The sequence below is a fragment of the Leptodactylus fuscus genome, chromosome 7, assembly GCF_031893055.1.
Source record: "Leptodactylus fuscus isolate aLepFus1 chromosome 7, aLepFus1.hap2, whole genome shotgun sequence".
Classification (NCBI taxonomy): Eukaryota; Metazoa; Chordata; class Amphibia; order Anura; family Leptodactylidae; genus Leptodactylus; species Leptodactylus fuscus.
Window position 1 is genome coordinate 77,343,228 of NC_134271.1, and position 21,128 is coordinate 77,364,355.

The following is a 21,128-nucleotide window of genomic DNA, read 5'->3' on the forward strand; positions in this document are numbered from 1 at the left end:
GATTAGGCCCAAATGAATGGGCCTAGTCGGGAGTGTATTCAGGTGGATTCGCGAGGTGAATCTGCCTGAAGAATGAGAATGTCGCTTCCTTTTTCCGGGAGCCGGAACAAACGGCTCCCGGAAAAGAGAACTGACTGGTCCCATTGATTTCGCCGAATCTATCTCAAAATCCTGACCAAAATACCCCATGTGAACTTAGCCTTAGTCTACATTCACACAAACATTGTTCTCGGCCATTCTTTCACATTTTTGTAAATGTAGGCTTACTAGGCTGTAGGCTGTTTTTCTACTAAAAGACCTTTTTTGAAAAATGATTTTATGTCCGGAAAACTCCTTTAAGGAAGAATTAAAAAGCAAGGAGGGGGATAAGTTAGGTATATTAAGTACTGAGCAGTCCCTATTACAGTATTAGGGTGCATGCACACTGAGTAACGCCGGGCGTGTATGAGAGCCGTACACGCCGGCATTACAGCAGGGCTGCCGAACACTTCCCATTCACTTCAATGGGAGCGCTCGTAACAGCGGCGTTTACGAGCGCTCCCATTGAAGTGAATGGGAAGTGTTCGGCAGTCTGCTGTAACGCCGGCGTGTACGGCTCTCATACACGCCCGGCGTTACGTAGTGTGCATGCACCCTTACTTTGTATACAGATTTCTTGGGATCCTGAAAGGCATAACTGTCAAATTAAGGAATTATTACAGAGCAAGGAGTAGGGTTTACTTAAGTATATTTTAGTACTCCGCAGTCCCAAATAAAGCAGTACCTTGTACATTACCCAGTTTACTTATGACTCTGAAATCAAATCAATATTGGATGCTTGTGATCTATCGGCCCTCAGGCGGCACTGTAACAAAAACAAGCATAAATCGGTAATGCAAATCATTGCATTGGCTCAGAAATACTTCCAGAAATCATTGTCTGTGACCATAAATTTCCAAGAAATCCACATATGTAAGTTAAGGCTGCATCATGCAAAGAAGAAACCATATATCATTATTATTGTTTATTTATATAGCACCATTAATTCCATGGTGCTTTACATTTGAGGGTTTGCATAGAACATACAAAACAAATATAATACTAACAGTAACCAACTGGCACAGTAGGGTATAGGGCCCTTACAGTCTATGAGGGAAGAGGGATAGAGACAGATGGTGAGAAGGGAGACTGTTCAGATGGTGATCCGGTGACAGTTGTAGGCCTTCCTGAATAGGTGAGTCTTCAGGACCTTCTTGAAGCCTGTGATTGTAGGGGTCAGTCTTAGGGCTAGTTCACACGTGAGTATAAGGGGAGGTTTTTGACAGCGGATTTCGCGTCCAAAACCTCCCCTTATAATGGTGGTCTATGGAGACCGCCGGGCTTCTGTTCTCCGCTAGCGGCGAGCTGCTGCTAGCGGAGAAAAGAAAGGACATGTCCTTTCTTCAGGCGGAAGCCGCGCTGTCTCAGTCGCGCGGCTTCCGCCCCCCGCAGCTCCCTCCTATGTCGGCTCATTCATTTGAGCCGACAGCAGAGGGTTAAGCCGCGACAGCGATGGTCGCGGCGGGCGGGTTTTGACAAGAGAGAGACGCGGCTCGCCGCGTCTCTCTCTGTGTCAAAACCCGCGCGGGCAGTTCACGTGTGAACTAGCCCTTATGAGTCTTGGTAATGAGTTTCAGAGTATGTCGGATGCACAGGAGAAATCTTGGAGATGGTTGTGTAAAGAACAGATAAGAACGAAGCGGAGTAGGAGGTCCTTAGAGGATTGGAGGTTACATGTGGGCAGGTAGCGGGAGATCAGGTCAGGGATATATGAGGGGACAGGTTGCGGATGGCTTTGTATGTCAGCATTAGTAATTTGAGCTCTATTCTTTGGGCAACATCAACACAATCCAGAGATGCTGCCATCTTCTCTGGGCTAAAGCTAATTTAAAATGGATTGAAGAAAAATGGAAAGCTGTTCTGTGGCCAGATGAATAAAAATAACAATTTGTCTATGGAAATTATGGACATCTATCCTGTGGACTCCAGCTTGTCATCGCTGCACAGACTATAACTCTGCATCTCTGATGGTCTGGGGTTGCATTAGCACCTATGGCATGGACAGCTTCCACATCTTGTAAGGCACTATCAATATGGTGCAGTATATAGGGCTTTTAGAATGAAGTGCAGCTGCCCAGAAAATGTCTGTTTCAGAGAAGGCCTTCCTACATACTTCATCCTTAAGAACGGCATGGTTTCACATAATTTAAATCTGGGTGCTGAACTAACTTATCTGCAGTTCAGACCTTTCACCAATAGAAAACATTTAGCACATTATGAAACAATAAAAAAAAATCACAGAAGGACGTAGGACTGAGTAGCTGGAATCATTCAAGAATGAGAGCATTTATCTCCCACAACTCCAACAATTGATCTCCTCAGTTCCCAGATGTTTACAGAGAGGATACTACATAGTGGCAGACATGGTTATGTCCCAACTTTTTTGTGATGTGTTGTTGCCATCAATTTCTAAATTTTTTTTTTTTTGAGTACCTGGTTTTTATGAAAAGTTGATTTGTATGCAGACGTAATAGAACATTTTTATCCATAAAAACAGATTGTCTTATCGATGTGAAACAACAGGGTTAATGTCTCACTGATCACTCTATATGTATTCCTTGCTGTTCATCAATGGATATGTTATTGATGGACTTAGGATCATGAGGATTCCCAGCAACCTTTGGATGTCATCATGTGAGACGGGCATATGTTAGAACATAATATGCAAGGGTTAGGTCCTATTTTCAGGGAAAAAGGGTATGAGCACAGATAGTAAAGCTGCTTGCAGTCTGTGAATAATATATCATCTATAACCAGGGGTGAACCTGCTTTTTTCTCCGCCCGAGGCGGACGACAAGAAGCCACCCCCCCCCCGGGAGGAGGGGGCGGAGTGGAGGGGGCAGAGTGGAGCGAGGGGGCTTGTCCTGGACTGGCTTAGGTAAGCAAAAATGCCGCCCTCCCCGGGGCCCTGGCATAGCGCCGCCTGAAGCGGTCACTCAGGTCGCCTCATGGGAGGTGCGGCGCTGTCTGTAACCACATAAGCAGCTAGAAGTACATATAAGACTTTTTTCTTACACTGTAAGCTGTGAAATGTACAAAATTTTCAGTCCTTGCAGTTTGCAAACATGTGTAAGGCTGCAAAGAAATTCAGCCCCTCCCATCTACATTCACTATCTGAAGAGTAAAAAGCCTTCCCTCTCACCTCACTGCTAGACACAAACTTCCCTGGTAAGGGGGCATTCAAACTAGCATCAGTGTCCGACAGCTAGTGTCCGATGCTAATGTCCGCTGAAGATTTTAGCATCGGACACTAGCTGTGTCCGTTCACAATTTGCATTGTTTTAAACGGGACACCATGTAGTCACGGTCACGTGACTAGGTGGGCGTGTCAGTGTCCCGTGCAGTGAAGAGAGAAGAGATCCGTGTAAGGTACTGAGAAGGGAGGGGGAAAGGGGGATCTGAAATGCAGGATGGAGAGAGAGAGTGTGTGTTTGTCATTATACTGGGGGCAGAGATGGAGGTGGGACATGAAACTGGGGCAGATGAGAGGGGATATAAAACTGAGGGAGAAATGGAGGGGGGAGATGAAACCAGGGGCAGAGATGGAAGAGGGGACATGAAATGGAGCAGATAAAGAGGGCACTTAAACTGGGGGGCAACTGGAGAGGGCATTAAACCGTGGGAGGAGCTGGAGGGGGACCTGTTTGCCTCTAGTTGCCCCCAGTTTAATATCACTGTCCAGCTACCCCTACGGTTTAATGTCTGCCTCTAGTTGCCCACCGTTTAATGTCCCACTTCATCTGCCATTTATTTATTGCCCCCTCCAACTACCCCCATTGCTAATGTCCCCCTCCAGCTGATCCAGTTTCATGTTTAAGCTGGGGCACCAGGAGAGGGACTTAATACTGTGGGGCAGTTGGAAGGGAACATTACAATGTGGAGACATATAATGTGCGGGTGACTGTAGGAGGATTATACTGTGTCAGGGGACATGAAAAATGAATGAGAATGGGCGGAGTCAACATAAAAGTGGGCAGGACTAAATTTGCTGTGGCACGCTATGCGTGACGCACATTTTCTGTTGTTCAAAAGTTGGGAGGTATGTGAAGGTAGGAGAAGAATAGCCTCTCTTAATTATATTCCTACGTGTCAACTAGAAAAAAATAGATTTTAATGGTAGAATCCCTTTAAAATGCATCTCTACAGTAATTTGCAGAGTAGTAAAACCTCAGCTTTCCTTACACAGGGACGAAATCTTGCGATATTTGCCGCCTAAATGTATACAATTCATCACGTGACAGCAGGTAACATTCTTTCTTGATTGACAGGAGTATCCAGCCAGTTACTAAGCTGAAAGCTCACTTCCGGTAGGTGTCATGGTAACAGGCCTGCCCAGTGAGGAGGAGCGGAGGGATTCTCCAATAGATTCGGATCCGGAGGAGCAGGCGGAGCGCCGGCGGTTGGCGGGGAGAATGATCTGAGGTGTCGGGTGAATTAGCGGGCGGCTTACGGCCCGAGTGTCCAATGCTTTGAGGCCTCCGGTAGGTTACCGATGATGGTATGGACCGCTGTAATGATTACCAAGTCCATTGTAATGAGGACTTCCCCAGATCCCCCCTCCCCCGATGCCGCAGTGGATTGTCTTTCAATTTATTTGCTTTGGTTTGGCATGTTCCATTTTGTATTAAAAGGGAAGGGATGGCGGATACATTTTATATCGTGTATAGTATTGTCTGTATACTGTGGGATGCGCCATACGTGCACGGTAGGAGAGATGCTGTTTACATAAGGCGAGCTTATGTCATGTGAGCAGCCTCTCTCTCACTACATCTAAGTGTTTCCAGACCGGGTGTCGCCGGGTGTGCTATCTCTACATGTTACTACTCTCTGTATACATCACCTCTGCATACTGTAGTCACATATCATCACTTCTGTATACTGCAGCAATAAGTCATCGGTTCCTACATAGTATATATCACCTCTATATATAAAGCAGCCACATATCACCTTTATGTGGTGTATAACACCTACTGCAGCCACATGCCTTTAATCGTATATAGTGTATATCACCTCTGTATACTGCTGCAATATGTCATCATTCCTACATAGTGTATATCACCTCTATATAAAGCAGCCACATATCATGTTTATGCAGTGTATATCACCTCTGTATACTGTAGCCACATGCCATTAATCGTATATAGTATATATCACCTCTGTATACTGCAGCCACATGCCATTAATCGTATACAGTGTATATCACCTTTATATACTGCTGCAATATGTCATCATTCCTACATAGTGTATATCACCTCTATATAAAGCAGCCACATATCATGTTTATGCAGTGTATATCACCTCTGTATACTGTAGCCACATGCCATTAATCGTATATAGTATATATCACCTCTGTATACTGCAGCCACATGCCATTAATCGTATACAGTGTATATCACCTTTGTATACTGCTGCAATATGTCATCATTCCTACATAGTGTATATCACCTCTATATAAAGCAGCCACATATCATGTTTATGCAGTGTATATCACCTCTGTATACTGTAGCCACATGCCATTAATCGTATATAGTATATATCACCTCTGTATACTGCAGCCACATGCCATTAATCGTATACAGTGTATATCACCTTTGTATACTGCTGCAATATGTCATCATTCCTACATAGTGTATATCACCTCTATATAAAGCAGCCACATATCATGTTTATGCAGTGTATATCACCTCTGTATACTGTAGCCACATGCCATTAATCGTATATAGTATATATCACCTCTGTATACTGCAGCCACATGCCATTAATCGTATACAGTGTATATCACCTTTGTATACTGCTGCAATATGTCATCATTCCTACATGGTGTATAGCACCTCCTATATAAAGCAGCCACATATCATTGTTTATGTAGTGTATATCACCTCTGTATACTGCAGCCACATGCCATTAATCTTTTATAGTTTATATTACCTCTGTATATTGCAGCCGAATGCCATTACTTCTGAGTAGTGCATACTGTCTCAATATACTTCTGCCACATGTCCAGTGCATGACCTTTGTGTTGTCTCCATGTAATCGTTCCTCTATATACTCTGTCACTTCCCGTTGTGATTATGGTGCATTTTCCTGCTAACTTTCCCTGTATAGGTGTGTGGAAATGCAATGCCAGGAGACTCTGTCTGTACTCAATGTAGTACATAGAGCTGAAGCATGTACCAAACTGGAGATGGCCACTTCAAGTGGCTGTATTTTTTGTTCTATACCACCTAGAGAAATGTTAATGGTGTCCATAAGAAAGCTGATATTTAAGAACTAGCAGAATCTGAAATATCACTAGTTAGAAACAGTCTGTAATGTGATTTTTTTTTTTTTTTTTTTTTTTTTAATATAATATATACACAGCATGTACTGCTGCATATTATGTTGCAGTTCCAGACGGATTTAGGCTAGTGATAATTCAAATTCCTGTATAGCTAGTTCTAAGATTTTGGCATCTTATGGAAGCTGGTTGGTGGTATAAAGCTGGATATACAGCCATTTGAAGTGACATGTCAAGATTTGTCAGGTCATCCCCCTTTGGTAAATGCTTCAGCTCTGCTCATTTACAATACAGATTTGTATGGACTGAGCAACAGCTCTTTTAGAGGATTGCTAGGGAGTATGTTACAGCCTGTTTTATAATAAAAATAAATTTATAAAGGGTAATAAAGTATATTACAAAAATGGTCAACAAACAACCCCCGACACAGTAGGGGGAAGGGGAATGTGTTACTTACGCTTTAAATGTATTTATTTTTTGTAGGCCACAAAATGGCACAGGAGGAAATGGATGTGGACCTTACTGGTTCTAACTTTCTACCAGAACATCCCATGTTTTCTCGTATTGCTCTTAGCCCGTCACTAGTTTTCGGCAACATTCCTATAGAAAGAAGTTCAAATCCAAGCAATGAGGCAAGTGGTGCAAACACAGGAGAGAGTCGTTTCATCCCCATATACTCTCCGGTGCAGTCTCACACCTCCAGTGCACTGCACATGCTCCAGGGAGCACTAGACCAGCTACGCCAGGCAGCAGAGCATCGATCATCCTCACAGCAGATGCGAACCCGCAGAATGAACTCCAGAAGCCGCCAGCGAGGCTCATCACAGCGTGTTGGTGGTATGCGGTAGGTAACGCAAGCTGCTCGTTGACTTTACTTCATATTTCCTTGTGTTCACTAGTAATTTCTCTTTTCTTGTATTAAGGCGTAACCAAGCTTTCCAGAACCTTTTTCAATTAACTGGAAACCTAAGGACGCCAATGGGTGTAGAAGAAGCGAATATGCTTTGGCAGACAAGATCATCGAGGGCTTCCCCAGCAGATGAGGGGGACAGCTCTGATGACACTGTGGAACTGAGTGACGATGATGGGAGCTCTACAGAAGTAGATGAAGGAGCAAATGACACCAGAGCAGCTCAACCTGCTGAGCCAGGTGTGTATTTTTGGTATAACTGCCGGCAGAGATCAGGTTGGTTAGAGCTGCCAGATGTAAAGTTGACCACCTTATGTCCTCTAAGATGTCATGTTATTTATGGCTGCAAAGCTGGCAGAGCGATATTGGTGCCTTTAGTTTCAGGTACTGATATCACAGCACTGTCAATGTGGCTGGCCTCACTCCTTAGCATTGATGGATGGTAAAGAAATTAATACAGTCTGATTTGTAGCAGCATATAACATGCTATATATTAGAGGACATTAAAAAGGACCTTTCATGGATTGGGGCACAGGCAGTTCTATATACTGCTGGAAAGCTGACACTGTCTGCTTTCCCAATCTGTGCCCCGGGTAAAGCGCTATCGGTCCCGGTAGTGTAGCTTTTTTCAGTCAGAAGGGCGTTTCTGACAGTTAGCCAGGGAAGCTCTTCTGCCCTGGTGGAGGTCACTACCTCAACACTCATCCATAGAATAGTACTAGGGGGGTGTTCCTCAATGTCATCACTGGGCGGTAAGGAATGCCATCTTAGGAGGGGTGTTCTCAGCCAGACTGGGAATGCCCTTCTGACAGTGAACAGCTACCGGTAAATGCACCGATAGCTCTTCAACCGGGACACATAACGGGAAAGCAGACAGTACACATTCAGCTTTTTAGCGAAATATAAAAACGCATGTGCCCGAGGTCATGAAAGGTCCTCTTTAACTAAGTTTATGTATTTATTTTTGTGTCAAAGCTCCTGAAGAACTTCACATAAACCTTGTTGCTGCCCAATCTGATGCTCCAGAAGGATCTGATAATCCAGCAGCTGAAAATGAGAATGTGTCATCTGATTCAGCACAGCTGACCCGACAGGTAAATTCACATAAATGATGATCAAGTTGAGACTGTTCCTTTTTTTTTTTTTTTTGTATAATTTCTATTGAATTTTTTTATAAATTTTAACAAAAAAACCCCCACGAGTAGTAGTGCAACAGAACAGATGTCAATCAAGAACAGTCACAGATAAGGGTAAACAAAAGCATGAGACACAATAGTTTAACACCTTAACGACCCATGACGTACCATTACTTCATGGGCGCTAGGTACTTCGTGCACCATGAAGTAATACTACGTCATGGAGTGCTCACTAGCTGAGCGGGCGGAAACGGAAGCGGGTGAGAGTTGTTACTGACAGTAACAGCGGGAGCAGGCTGATCAAACTGTGGCAAATTTATGCAACATCCGTTCAGCCGTTTCCAACACAGAAGCTGCTCAGACACTGACATAAGAACACCTCTCTAATCCAAATGGCCAGACGTAGCAGAGCTTAGGCAGCGCTGTAGCACAGCTGAGTACACTCTCCATATGCAGAGATGTACATACAACTGAGTATGCTGCGCATATGCAGTGATGTAGCAGAACCGAGACGTGGGAGCAGGCGGATCATCCACAACAGCAATTGGCTAATTATAGGCGGCTCAACCCCAACCCGCAGACGAAGTCGCGGGCAGATGCTAGTATGCTATAAAAAGTGATCAAAAAGTCATATGCACCCCACAACAGTACCAATAAAAAGCATAAGTTGTCCCGCAAAAAATAAGCCCTCAACCAACACTGTCAACCGAAAAATAAAAATGTTACGCCTCTCAGAAAATGGTGATGCAAAAAACATTGATTTATGTCCCCAAATGTGTTTGTTCTGCAGAACTAGTAATACCTAAAAATATATATATAATATATATGAGGTATCGACCCACAGAATAAAGGTCACATGTTAATTATACTGTATGCTGCATGGCGAAAAATTTAAAAGGTAAAACACACTGCCAGAATTGATTTTTTGAATTTTTTTTTTTTTTTTAAATCCAGCAAAAAAAGTTAATAAAATGTATTCAATAAGTTGTACGCACCCAAAAATGGTGTCATTACAAAATACATCTCATCCCACAAAAAACAAGCCCTTATATAGCCGCGTCACCAGAAAAATTAAGAAAATATAGCATCTAGTAAACCCGCAAAAATCGCCAAATTATTAGAACACAACTGGCTGCGACAGGTAGGGAATATATAAGCTGTGTGAGCTGATATCAGGGGACACCCCAGATTTACAGCTTATGAGCGAAAAGACACCAGAAGTGACCCCCAGAGTGACTCCCCCAATCATAGGAGCTACTGGGACATAGCCATACGCTGTGCAGTCACGTCTGGGATACTAATACTCACTACACCCCCTGATAAATTCTTTGAGGGGTGCAGTTTTCAAACTGGGGTCACTCCTTTGGGGAATCCACTTTTCCAGTACCTTACAGGCTCTACAAACATGACATGGCGTCCAGATACCAAACATCTGAATCTGTATTCCAAAAGCCGCATAGCGCTCCTTCCCTTCTGCGCCCTGCTGTGTGCCCAAACTGTAGTTTATGCCACATGTATGACACTGATGTACACAGGATAACATACGTAATGTCATATGTGGTTATAAACTGATATTAGGGCACATGTATGACACTGGTGTACCCGGGATAATGTATGTAATGTCATATTTGGGTATAAACTGATATTGGGGCACAGCCAGATACAGAAGGAAAGAAGGGTTATTTGGTTTTTGGAGCACAGACTGTCGGTTTGGTTTTTGAATGCCATGACCCTAAAATTGCCCTTACAAAATGGGGTCACTTCTTGTGGAATTCCAGTTTACTGGCACCTCCAGGGCTCTGCAAAATCAACATGGCACCCAGAATGTTCCTCTAAATCTGTACCCCAAAAGCTAAAAAGAGCAGTGCTCCTTCCTTTCGGAGCCCTGCTGTGTGCCCAAGCAGCAATTTATACCCACATATACAATTTTTTGCCCCTCGGGATGGCTCCTTAATAGTTTTAGGAGTCCAGGTCTCTGACAACACAAAGTGGGTGCAACGTATTGGGCACTGAAATGGCAGATTTCTTTAAAAATTTAAATTTTCAATTTTTGGGAAGCATTTTTAGTCTCAAAATCATAATACTCCTTGATACATTCCTTGATGGGTGTTGTTTCTAAAATGGGGTCACTTTTGAGGGGTTTCCATTGTATTGATACTTTAGGGGCTCAGCAAATTCAACATGGCACCAGAAAACTATTCCAGCAATATCTGCCTTCCAAAAGCCAAATAGCGCTCTTTCCATTCTGAGCCCCACCATGTTCCCATACAGCAGATTATGATCACATATGTGGTATTGCCGTGTTCAGGAGAAATTGTGTAACAAACTGTGGAAGTTTTTAATTCTTTAACGACTTGCAAAAATTTTAAATGTGGCGCTAAATGAACGATTCATTGGAGAAAAAAAAGTAATTTTTCATTATTACGTCCCAATGTTAAAAAAATCTGTGAAACAGCTGTGAGGTCAAAATGCTCACTCTACCCCTAGATCAGGGGTAGGGAACGTACGGCTCTCCAGCTGTTGCAAAACTACAACTCCCAGCATGCTTACTTGCTCTGCTGTTCTTGGAACTCCCATTGACATGAATTGAGCATGTTGGGAGTTGTAGTTTCACAGCAGCTGGAGAGCCGAAGGTTCCCTACCCCTGCCCTAGATAAATTCTATGAGGGGTGTAGTTTCCAAAATGGGGTCACTTTTAGGCGGTTTCCACGGTATTGGTACTCTAGGGGCTCTGCAAATTCAAAATGGCACCTGAAAAATATTCCAGCAAAACCCACCCTCCAAAAGCCAAATAGCGCTCTTTTCATTCTGAGCCCCGCCATGTTCCCATACAGCAGATTATGGCCACATATTTGGTATTTCTGTGTTCAGGAGAAATTGTTTAACAAACTGTGGGGGTCTTTTTCTCCTTTAACCCCTTGTGAAAATGAAAACTTTGGGGATAAAGGGACATTTTAGTCATTTTTCATTTACACATTCCAATGTTAGCAAAATCTGTGAAACAGCTGTAGGGTCAAAATACTCACTATCCCCCTTGATGAATTCTGTGAGAGGTGTAGTTTCTAAAATGGGGTCACTTTTGGGGGGGGGGGGTTTTCCATTGTTTTGGTACTCTAAGGGCTCTGCAAATGAGACATGGCTCATTAAAACTATTCCAGTAAAATCTGCTGTTCAAACACCCAGTGTCGCTCCTTCCCTTCCATGTGCTGCCGTCTGCACAAAAATCAGTTTACACCCACATGTGGGGTATTTCTGTGCACGGGAGAAATTGCATTATAAACTGCCAGATGCATTTTATCCTTTAACCCTTTGTGAATGTGTTAATTTTAGGTCTAAATGAATGTATTAGTGAAAAAAAGTTAAATGTCTAAATTTCACCTCCATATTATTTTTATTCATATGAAATGCTTAAAGGGTTAACAAACATCCCAAATACTGTTTTGCATTATTTGAGGGGTGCAGTTTTGAAAATGGGGTGATTTATGGGAGTTTCTATTATATAGGCCTTTACAATTCCTTTCAGAACTGAAGTGGTCCCTAAAAAAAAAAAAATTAGTTTGGGGAATTTTCTTGGAAATCTGGAAAATCGCTGTTACACTTGTAAGCCTTGTAACGTCCAAAATAAATTAAAAGACAATCAAAAGATGATGCCAATATAAAGCAGAGATATGGGAGATACTATTTATTCATGTATTTGGGTGGTATGACTGTCTGAAAAGCAGAGAATTTCACATTTTGAAAATTGCAATTTTTTCCAAATTTCCATCAAATTTCCTTTTTTTTTAAATAAATAAATACAAAAATATTGATTAGTGTTTATTACTAACATGAAGTATAATGTGTTACGTGAAAATAATCTCAAAATCACTTATGTAAGTTGAAGTGTCTCAAAGTTATTGCCATTTAAAGTGACACGTCAGTTTTGAAAAAAGAGGCGTGGTCCTTAATGCACTTTTGGGCTGTGTCTCTGAGGATTTAAAAGGAGACCACAAGAAAGGATGGTGGGAAGACAGATCAAAGACCGTGAACGATGTAATATTTATACCATGGGGACCAAATTGACTGGAAAACCCTCTACTGCTCTTGAGAGTGGCAGTGAGGTATTCCAGGCTATGTACATCTTTAATACGAGCAGCAAGGGCAGGGCCAATAGGAGTGTGCTCTCTTCCAGTGGTGCAAAGGTACAAGAACAGCTTAGATTCCTTTTTACCAAGATGTCGAGGGTGACAAGTTAAGGTAAATAAGCAGATCTAGCGGGACACTCTGTAGGAAGAGAGCATCAGTCAAAATCATAACTTCTGTCCAAAAATGGCGAATTGAAGGACAGTCCCAGAAGATATGATACAGCGTACTCACCGCTGGTAGGAGAATCATTGGGGTTATGAGTGTGCAACGGGACCAGGGTAAGGTACCAGTGCATCAAGATTTTATATTGGGTCTCATGGAATGTTATGCAGGTAGATGCTTTAGCTGCATAGGATCATATAAGAATCTTACTTTTCAGCATTGTGCAGGTTAATTCTCATAATGTGTCTAGAAACTTTAGAAGTTCCTTGCACTGATCATGCATTTCCTGCAGCATCCGACAGCAGTTAGGCTACATTCAACAAGTGACTCAGGACTCTCAGTATCGGCATAAAAACATGACATTCACACAACAGTGACTACTGGGTGTGCGATATCCATTTTTTTTATTATTATTTTTTGTCATGTGGCAGGTGACAATTCTGCCATATCCTGCCAGGTAATCCCATTACTTTCATAGCTGCAGTTATTTACTGCACATTCTTGGCAGTGCTTTATTGAGAGAAACAAAGCAGGCATGTGGAAACTGCTGCCTTGCATTTAGGAACATGTAGGTTTTTCGTTATGACTAGCATGGCATGTTAGTTCTGAATGCATCTCAGAATGACTAGTATTTGTTTCAGAATATCCCATATGTCTGCAATCTTTTTTCCTTCCTTTCACAGCAGACACCAGTAAAGCAAGGGACATCTGCATCCAGTCTTGCAACAGAAGAGGATGAAGGTGACACCTGTGCCATCTGCTTTGAGTCTTGGACCAATGCTGGTCAGCATCGTCTATCTGCTTTGCGCTGTGGCCATTTGTTTGGTTATACCTGCATTGATCGTTGGCTTAGAGGAGGAGCAGCAAAGTGTCCACAGGTTGGCATCTATATGTTGTCAAATCTTAAAATATTGTAGAAGTTGTCTAAGAACCTCTTACTTCACGGCTGCTATCCCTGACAATGAGCTAATCACTGGGGGCCATGAGCATACTAATGCTGTCTTGGAAAGTAAAAGTTAATTCTTGAATTAAAGGAGTGTCCCTGAAGTCACTGGGTGGTCTATGCAATGCAGGTTCTCTCAGGAGATGTCATGTTTACTGCAACCCTCTACATTGGCTAATGGGGTAGTAGCTCCCAGCTGCCCAGTATCTAAATGAAAATGCAGGGATATCTCTTCTGCTCACTTTCCTGGATGTTCAGATCCTCAGAACCAACTGTATGCACTAATAGTCCCATGAACACAAACAAATGATGGCACCTCCAAGGACTAAAATTATCTGTGCATCTGACTCCCCATGAGTCTTTAGTCTTATTGATTCAGCATGTTCTTCCCTTCTGATCAGTTTCTATGTAAATTGTCTGCCAAGTTTTTGCAGGTCTTTCCCCATTCACTTTGAACTGCTGTCTGACTTTCACAAATCTAATAATTGGTCATTGGTATCAAAGGTTGTCCATCCCCCTTCAAAGAACAGCATTTATCAGTGACTGCTTCATCTGTATAATTATTTTAAAGTTAACTGTGCAAATATATTTCTCTGTTTCAGCAGCTTTGCTTGCTGTCTCCTCTTCTCACTTCCTGTATTCTTCATCAAATAGTCAAAGCTGCCTCCCCCAGCTTGGTAAACAGAACACTATGATGTATCACAATATAGACTTTCCCTTTACCATGATAGGTTGATTACTAGAAATCTAATATAAAATAAATTCAAATAATATGCACAGTAAGTGTATATTACATTACACAGGTTTGCATAGAACATTTACCATGCATCTAGAGAATGGACTCAGTGTTATCTGTGTGTTAACGCAGAGTCTGTTACCTCTATGTAATCAGGAAACTGCAATTAGCTTAACCGATTGTCCTGCAGGGGTGCAGAAAACAGTGAGCCGCCCTTCCAAAGTTCAGTGATTGAACTGTCTTATCAGACAGGTCCAGCTCCATGGGAACAATGTGTAAACAATGGGAGGAATAATTTCACATAGCAGGCAAACAAAGCATAATTGCTAAAACAATGTATTTAGATAGATCGGAGCCTTGAGATAGGAATTCCCCTTTTCAACATTTTGTGATTTAGGGTTGCTGGGTATATGTGTATGCACTGCAACACAGATATACCAACATTAGTTGCAGTGCAGTAATGAATTTCTTGTTTTCTGACCCTCAGTGCAACAAGAAGGCAAAACGATCTGATATTGTGGTGCTCTATGCCCGAACGCTTAAAGCTCTGGACACCAGTGAGCAGGAACGTATGAAAAGGTAAAGGCCAGATACTGAATCATCATTGTGCATTTCTGGCTAGATCCGTTCTACATCTCGTACATCCGTCCAGAGTTACACTGTCAGTTCTCTATTTACCGTATTTTTCGGACTATTAAGACGCACTGGACTATAAGATGCACCTAGGTTTTAGAGGAAGAAAATAGGGAAAAAAATTTTTGAAGCAAAAAATGGTAAAATATTTAATATATAGGAGTTGTAGTTTTGCAACAGCTGTGTTTACACTTTGGGGGGAAGGGGCCACCAATACGGACCCAGCATCCGCTGTAATAGAAAGACGGATGCCGGGGAGGGTTAGATGCCAGCACAGATGCTGGGGCCTGCGACATCGCTACGCTCCTGCCCTGCAGGAAGCCAGCAGCGGCAGGAGCGATGCTGCTATTCCCCCCCTGGAGCGCAGGAGCGTAGCGATGTCGCAGGCCCCGACACCTGTGCCGGCGTCTAACCCTCCCCGGCATCCGACTTTCTATTACAGCGGATGCCGGGCAGCCACATTCGGACTATAAGACTCACCCTTCTTTTCCCCAAAAATTTTTTGGGAAAAAAGTGCGTCTTATAGTCCGAAAAATACGGTACATAATGTTGTATACTTCATCCATGGCTGAATGCAGAATTATAAGGTCAAACTATATGCTACTTCAGTGTCTGTAGTCATCATGCTATGCCACAGTAGACTGTGAGAGATGTAATGTTGACTCCAAACTCTGCACAGTAGACTGGTGTAGAAACTGTTTTATACCCAGAAAATGCAGTGCAGCAAACGACTTCTTTTTATTATGCTATGCAAGTCGAGCTTCTAATAGGTGTCAATAGGAAATTCCTATAAATCCCCTTGAATGATTTAGGGGCTAATCGTGTCATAAGGTAAGGTTTTCTGCCTCACATTCCTTTCCTTGCCAAATTCTGGTCCCATGTGTTTTACAGCATAGGGCTGAAGCAGAGCTGTGGGTTATTGTAGATTAGCCTAAGAATCAGTGGGGCTTGTGTTCAGTAGTCTTGTGTTGTGGGTTCTGTGGCTGAATCTGCCATGGAATTTGCAGCAAGACTGAGCAGAGAATTTTTTTTTTTTTTCAGCGTCTGATACTGCCTCCAGTTGAAAATAGGTGGCAAATTCCAGTTAGGAACTGATTTTGAGGCAGAATCTGCTTCAGTCTGTTCCAGATTCCTCCATTTGAGCATACGCTTACGAGTGTGGTTGAACATGTTGGTGACTTTTTTTTTTTGCTCAAATGATTGCTTATTTCTTATATCCAGCTAAAATACATGGAATATTATAAATGTTGGCATTAGCACACGTTACCAGCTTGATTTATATTTATCATTAAGTTTTTCTTTGCAGTGATCTAGAGAAGGAGCAGTCACTACGCAGGAAGGCAGAGCTAGAGTCTGCACAATGCCGGCTTCAGGTTCAGGTCCTGACAGATGAGTGTGGGAAGCTTCGCAAACAAGTTCAGGTGAGGACATGTGGTAGGGTTGTTTTTCACAGAAAAAATCGTCTTCATTTTATATATATTTTTTCTTCTTCGCACAATAGCATGACAGAGGCTAGGACTTAGCAATCAGAGCTCCAAACTGTATTCTGATACTTAAACCCTTCTGTGCTGTGGGAGATGTGACTGTCCGAAGGCTCTCGGGCCTGCCATAGTGTATAACTGCCTTTGGCAGGCTTCAGTTGTTATACAGGAATTTTACCATAGACAGCAATAGTAGTAGAGAAAGTTAAAACGCAAACCCCCAGCATGACTTTGACCTAGGGAATGCTGGGAGTTATTTCTTCACAGATTGTAGCAGTGTTAGCATCTCTGCAGTTTACTCATAATCATCCTTGTCTATGGCAGGAGTTGAAAATGCTTATTGCTCAGCATGGAACCGCTTCTTCTCAGCCGTCATCCAGCTCTCGTGCTGGAACTTCTAGCTCATTGTCGTCAAGTCAGGGACAGCACAAGTACAATTTTGAAAAAGCCATCTTGATCAACCAAGGAGGGAACTGCCGCGTGATGGCGTACTGTGAGCGACTCAGCTGTCTCGTGGTGTCTCAGCCTTCGTCTCACACCACACTTGTCCCAGGTAAGATACTGCATATACAACCACAAACATTTGTAATGCGCTTATCTCTTAATAGACTCAAAGCGCAGAGTGTGTATGGAGCATTAGGTTTACCATTCATTTGTAGATGGTCATTATTCTGTAAGCTCCCATGTCAGATAGCACTTGGTAGCAGTGGACTGCTTTATCCATAGGGCCAGTGGTACACAAGCTTTTGGCCCTATGGTAGGAGGGGCCCTCTTTGGACCCCTAGATTTAGAATACTGTCTCTGCATTGGGTCTGGGCTGCCCTGACTCCAACAATAGTGAAGCTGCTTCATTATTTGGCCCGTCTCTGCTCTAGGAGCAAGGCACAATGTAGTGATATCACTTACATTGTGGCTATTGCTCCCTGAAGACTTTTATTATGGACTAGCATGAGAAGAGAATGGGGGCAATATGTCATGTGATGGGTCACTTATAATATATGGGGGCACTAAAGGAGGCATTATAATTTGGGCAGCTCGAGTATGTAGGGATGGGGGGGTAGGATTGCCACATCACAGCGCTAGACTCCCTGCTGATTGGGTCTGTTCATCTGAGCCAAATCAGCGTTGTGGCATTGCACTGTGCAGAGCTGGCAGCTGGAAAATGAAGAGGAATTCCTCTGTTTTTTGTCTTGTAAATGTCCCCTTTTTGTTGTTGCTCTGTAGGTTGTGGGATCAAAAAGCTGAGTGCGGCCAACCTGAAAAGCAGCCAGTATGTGCCCATCCATTCTAAGCAGATCCGTGGCCTGTCCTTCAGTGACCGCTCAGATGGATTACTGCTCTCCGCTGCTCTGGATAATACGATAAAACTGACAAGGTGAGACTCATAACTGGACATCAGAAAATGTTTATTTCCGATTTGTGGGTTATTGCTCATCTCTAGGTGACTATTCTGTCTCTCCAGCCTGCTGACTAACACAGTGGTGCAGACTTATAACACTGGGCGACCAGTTTGGAGCTGCAGCTGGTGTTCAGATGATAACAACTATGTGTATGCTGGTCTCATTAATGGATCTGTCCTAGTCTATGACCTGAGAGATACTAGCCAGTATGTGAAGGAGCTGGTGCCGTTAGGCTCTCGGTAGGTGCCTGTCTATTATATGTTCATTTGTCATTAGAGCTTGACCATGGAATGTCTGTCGTGAGTGGCGCTGAAGGGGAGCAATATGAGACTGTGGCTTAAAGACTAGCTTACTGTTACTGTGTTGCAGCTGTCCTGTGGTGTCCCTCTCCTATGTTCCCCGAGCAGCTTCTGAGGTCTTCCCATGTGGTGGAGTGCTGGCTGGAACCCTGGAGGGAGCATGCTTCTGGGAGATGAGTGATGCCCAGTATAGGCCTCACCTTCTACCCTTAGAACCTGGAGGATGCACAGACATCCAGACAGAGAGCAGTACACGGCACTGTCTGGTGACATATCGTCCTGGTAAGTATTGATACAATTAAATTGGATATCGGGCTGATAAGATGATGTTCCTGGTCACTAAAGCAACTTCTTGTATTGACAGGTAAGACTCACAACTACCTGCGCTGTGTGATGATGGAGCTGACCAGCTCGCGGCTGACAGACACAGACAACGAATACTCATGTTCCTGCTATCCAATCCAGACCTTCAATGCTGGACCAACATGTAAACTGCTGACCAAGAATGCTATATTTCAGAGCCCTGATCGAGATGGCAGCATACTTGTGTGTGCAGGAGATGAGTCGTCCAACTCGGCAATGGTGAGGGCCATTGCTATTCTAGTTCAATTTAAAGGGTCACACTTCACCTGCAGATATTTAAGTCCCTCATGGGGTTAATGCCCTGAGGAAGACATGCTACACACAATTAAAACAATTTCCCTTATTAACTTGCAATCTTGACTGATCATGTCTAGGAGACGGGTCTGCGAAACATGTAAAACACCATGGTAGATGGATGACAGTAATGCCGTTTACCTATAACACCCCATGCAGAGTACAGTGTGTCACTGACCCTGTTACAACTACAGACTACATGAATACGCAAGTTTATGCATAACAAGTATCCATGTCACCATGATGGTCGAAGTGTGGTGTGATATGTTAGTGGAATTTCAGTTTTTTTTCTTCGATGACTCTGGATGTTGCAGTATGTGACGGTTTTTGTTTTTTAGTGCCATGAAGCATCAGTCGCCTATTTTGTGCCATGAGTTGTGTAAAAATAAGCCTGGTATTTAAATGTGACAACTTGCCATTTTTCACATCTGCTTCATTGTAATGATAGATACCAGAAGGTGTGTGCATTTTTCTAGTGAGTTCAGTCAAGTCTTATTCTTTCACTGCATTTTTGCAGATAATTGTCTATTAGTACAGTACGGTGTGATGGTGCTGGCATTCGACTCTGAACTGGGTAACAATCTGGTAACTCGCCAGAATAGTGTGTACATTGTTTCACTTGAACCACCCTTTCTGACACTTGAGTAGTCATTAGATTGTCAGCTCACTGTAGCAGAACTACTGTGGATATGCTCATTTTGTTTTTCTCTTCTCTCCTGTTACAGCTCTGGCACTCTGGAAGCGGCGCCCTCATGCAAAAACTCCAGGCTGATCAGCCTGTGCTGGATATCTGCCCCATGGAGGTGAATCAGAGCAGTCTGTTGGCCACGTTAACTGAGAAGATGGTGAAAATCTATAAATGGGAGTGAGCTACTGATGCTGCCATGTGAACAGAGTCGGAATAGTGTTCATATATGTGTGTGTATGTGTCCTGTGTACATTGTCGGGTTCTTGTACATATTCTTTGTTACTGTACAGATTTTTCTTGTATTTTTTTTCCTTTCTGCTTAAAATAAAGACTTGCAAATTTTAAAAGTGCAATCAGTGTCCCCAACATTATCAATTGATAAAAAGCAAGATAAAGCAGATGGGGGGGGAATTAAGGCATTTGGCATAAACATTTGGGGTTCCAGTTGTTAAAAGGGCTTGACCGTGTTCCAGTTTCTGTCAGTGCATGAATGTCTATAAAACATGTATACAACTAGTTGTATCCAGTTTTAGACAGCAAAAACCCTCCTTTGCTGCAGTGTATCAGTGTAGGTAACCTCTTCTTGAGGTAGAAGAGAGGGAGGAGCTATGTAAAGTTGTGGTGTTCAGTAGTCTACACTGATACAGTGGGGTCAGAATACAATATTTTAAACATACAATCCTCTTTTATGGACATTTTTAACTTAAAACTAGACTCCACATACAATGTTTAGCAGGAAATTCCAATCAGCATGGTATTTTACCTGATGAAGACCCTGTATTAGTCTAGTGCATATACCGATTGGCTGACTAGTAGTACCTCTGCAGTACAGTACTAAATGTTCTAAACTGCTTTTTATCTATGCCAGAATAACCTGCTCCTTTGGATATCCGTGAGACTAGCTCCATGTGCTAAGTACTATGTACTGGTTCTCCATAGTGTTAGGGCTTCAACTTACACTGGTCAGTCGGAAAACAAACCTTGTAACTTCAGGGATCACTATACATTGTAATAAACCACTGAGCTGAACTTGAGGGAAGACAGGATTTTAAACTATTTTAACCCTGGAATCACTTAAAAAAAAAAAAAAAAAAAAAAAAAAAAAAGTACTGCTATTACATATAGGTGATGGAACCCGCATCAGACGTAAAGGGATTTTCCATCTAAGTTATCTCCTACTCATAGGTTAGGTAATAACAGATCCCCACTGAGCAGAAGAACAGGGGCCTGTTGGACAGTGCACATATCCATCCATTCATTTAATGCGTGTTGGAGATAGGCAAATACTGTACTTGGGCTATTAATAAAACAAATGGAGTGATATGCATACTGTCCAACTACTGTCCCACTCAGAATGGAAACAAAAGTCACCAGTGGTTTACAAGCTGTCCCCTGGGGTTAACCGATTTACATCAGAAAACCCCCTTAAAGGGTATAGGTCATTTTCTGGTTGACACGCTGTTAAAGTTTATGATAAATAGATCTTAAGAATTTTTTTTTATGTTACTATCTTTAATTAAAGTGAATTTGTCAGGTCTGTTTGGGGCACTAAACCACACACAGATCCATATAGACTAGTGGTTCAGTGTCACAAATCGCCCTG

At 42.7% G+C, this 21,128-nt stretch overlaps 1 protein-coding gene across 1 annotated transcript; it reads left to right on the forward strand.

The window, feature by feature from the left end:
• Nucleotides 1–4,396: 4,396 nt before the first annotated feature.
• RFWD3 (ring finger and WD repeat domain 3) lies at nt 4,397–19,780 on the forward strand. The gene is made up of 13 exons (XM_075282180.1): nt 4,397–4,559; nt 6,839–7,199; nt 7,279–7,505; nt 8,241–8,359; nt 13,372–13,566; nt 14,855–14,946; nt 16,307–16,421; nt 16,806–17,034; nt 17,706–17,856; nt 17,944–18,120; nt 18,251–18,462; nt 18,545–18,762; nt 19,563–19,780. The coding sequence occupies exons 2-13, from the start codon at nt 6,847–6,849 to the stop codon at nt 19,704–19,706; spliced, it is 2,232 nt and encodes a 743-aa protein (XP_075138281.1). The 5' UTR covers nt 4,397–4,559; nt 6,839–6,846; the 3' UTR covers nt 19,707–19,780.
• Nucleotides 19,781–21,128: the final 1,348 nt, after the last annotated feature.

Bases quoted from the DNA above. Each gene is read 5' to 3' on its own strand.
- RFWD3 (XM_075282180.1), top strand. From the start codon at position 6,847: ATGGCACAGGAGGAAATGGATGTGGACCTTACTGGTTCTAACTTTCTA. The intron at 16,422-16,805 runs GTGAGGACATGT...TGTCTATGGCAG, and splicing joins AGCTTCGCAAACAAGTTCAG to GAGTTGAAAATGCTTATTGC. The intron at 18,121-18,250 runs GTAGGTGCCTGT...ACTGTGTTGCAG, and splicing joins CTGGTGCCGTTAGGCTCTCG to CTGTCCTGTGGTGTCCCTCT.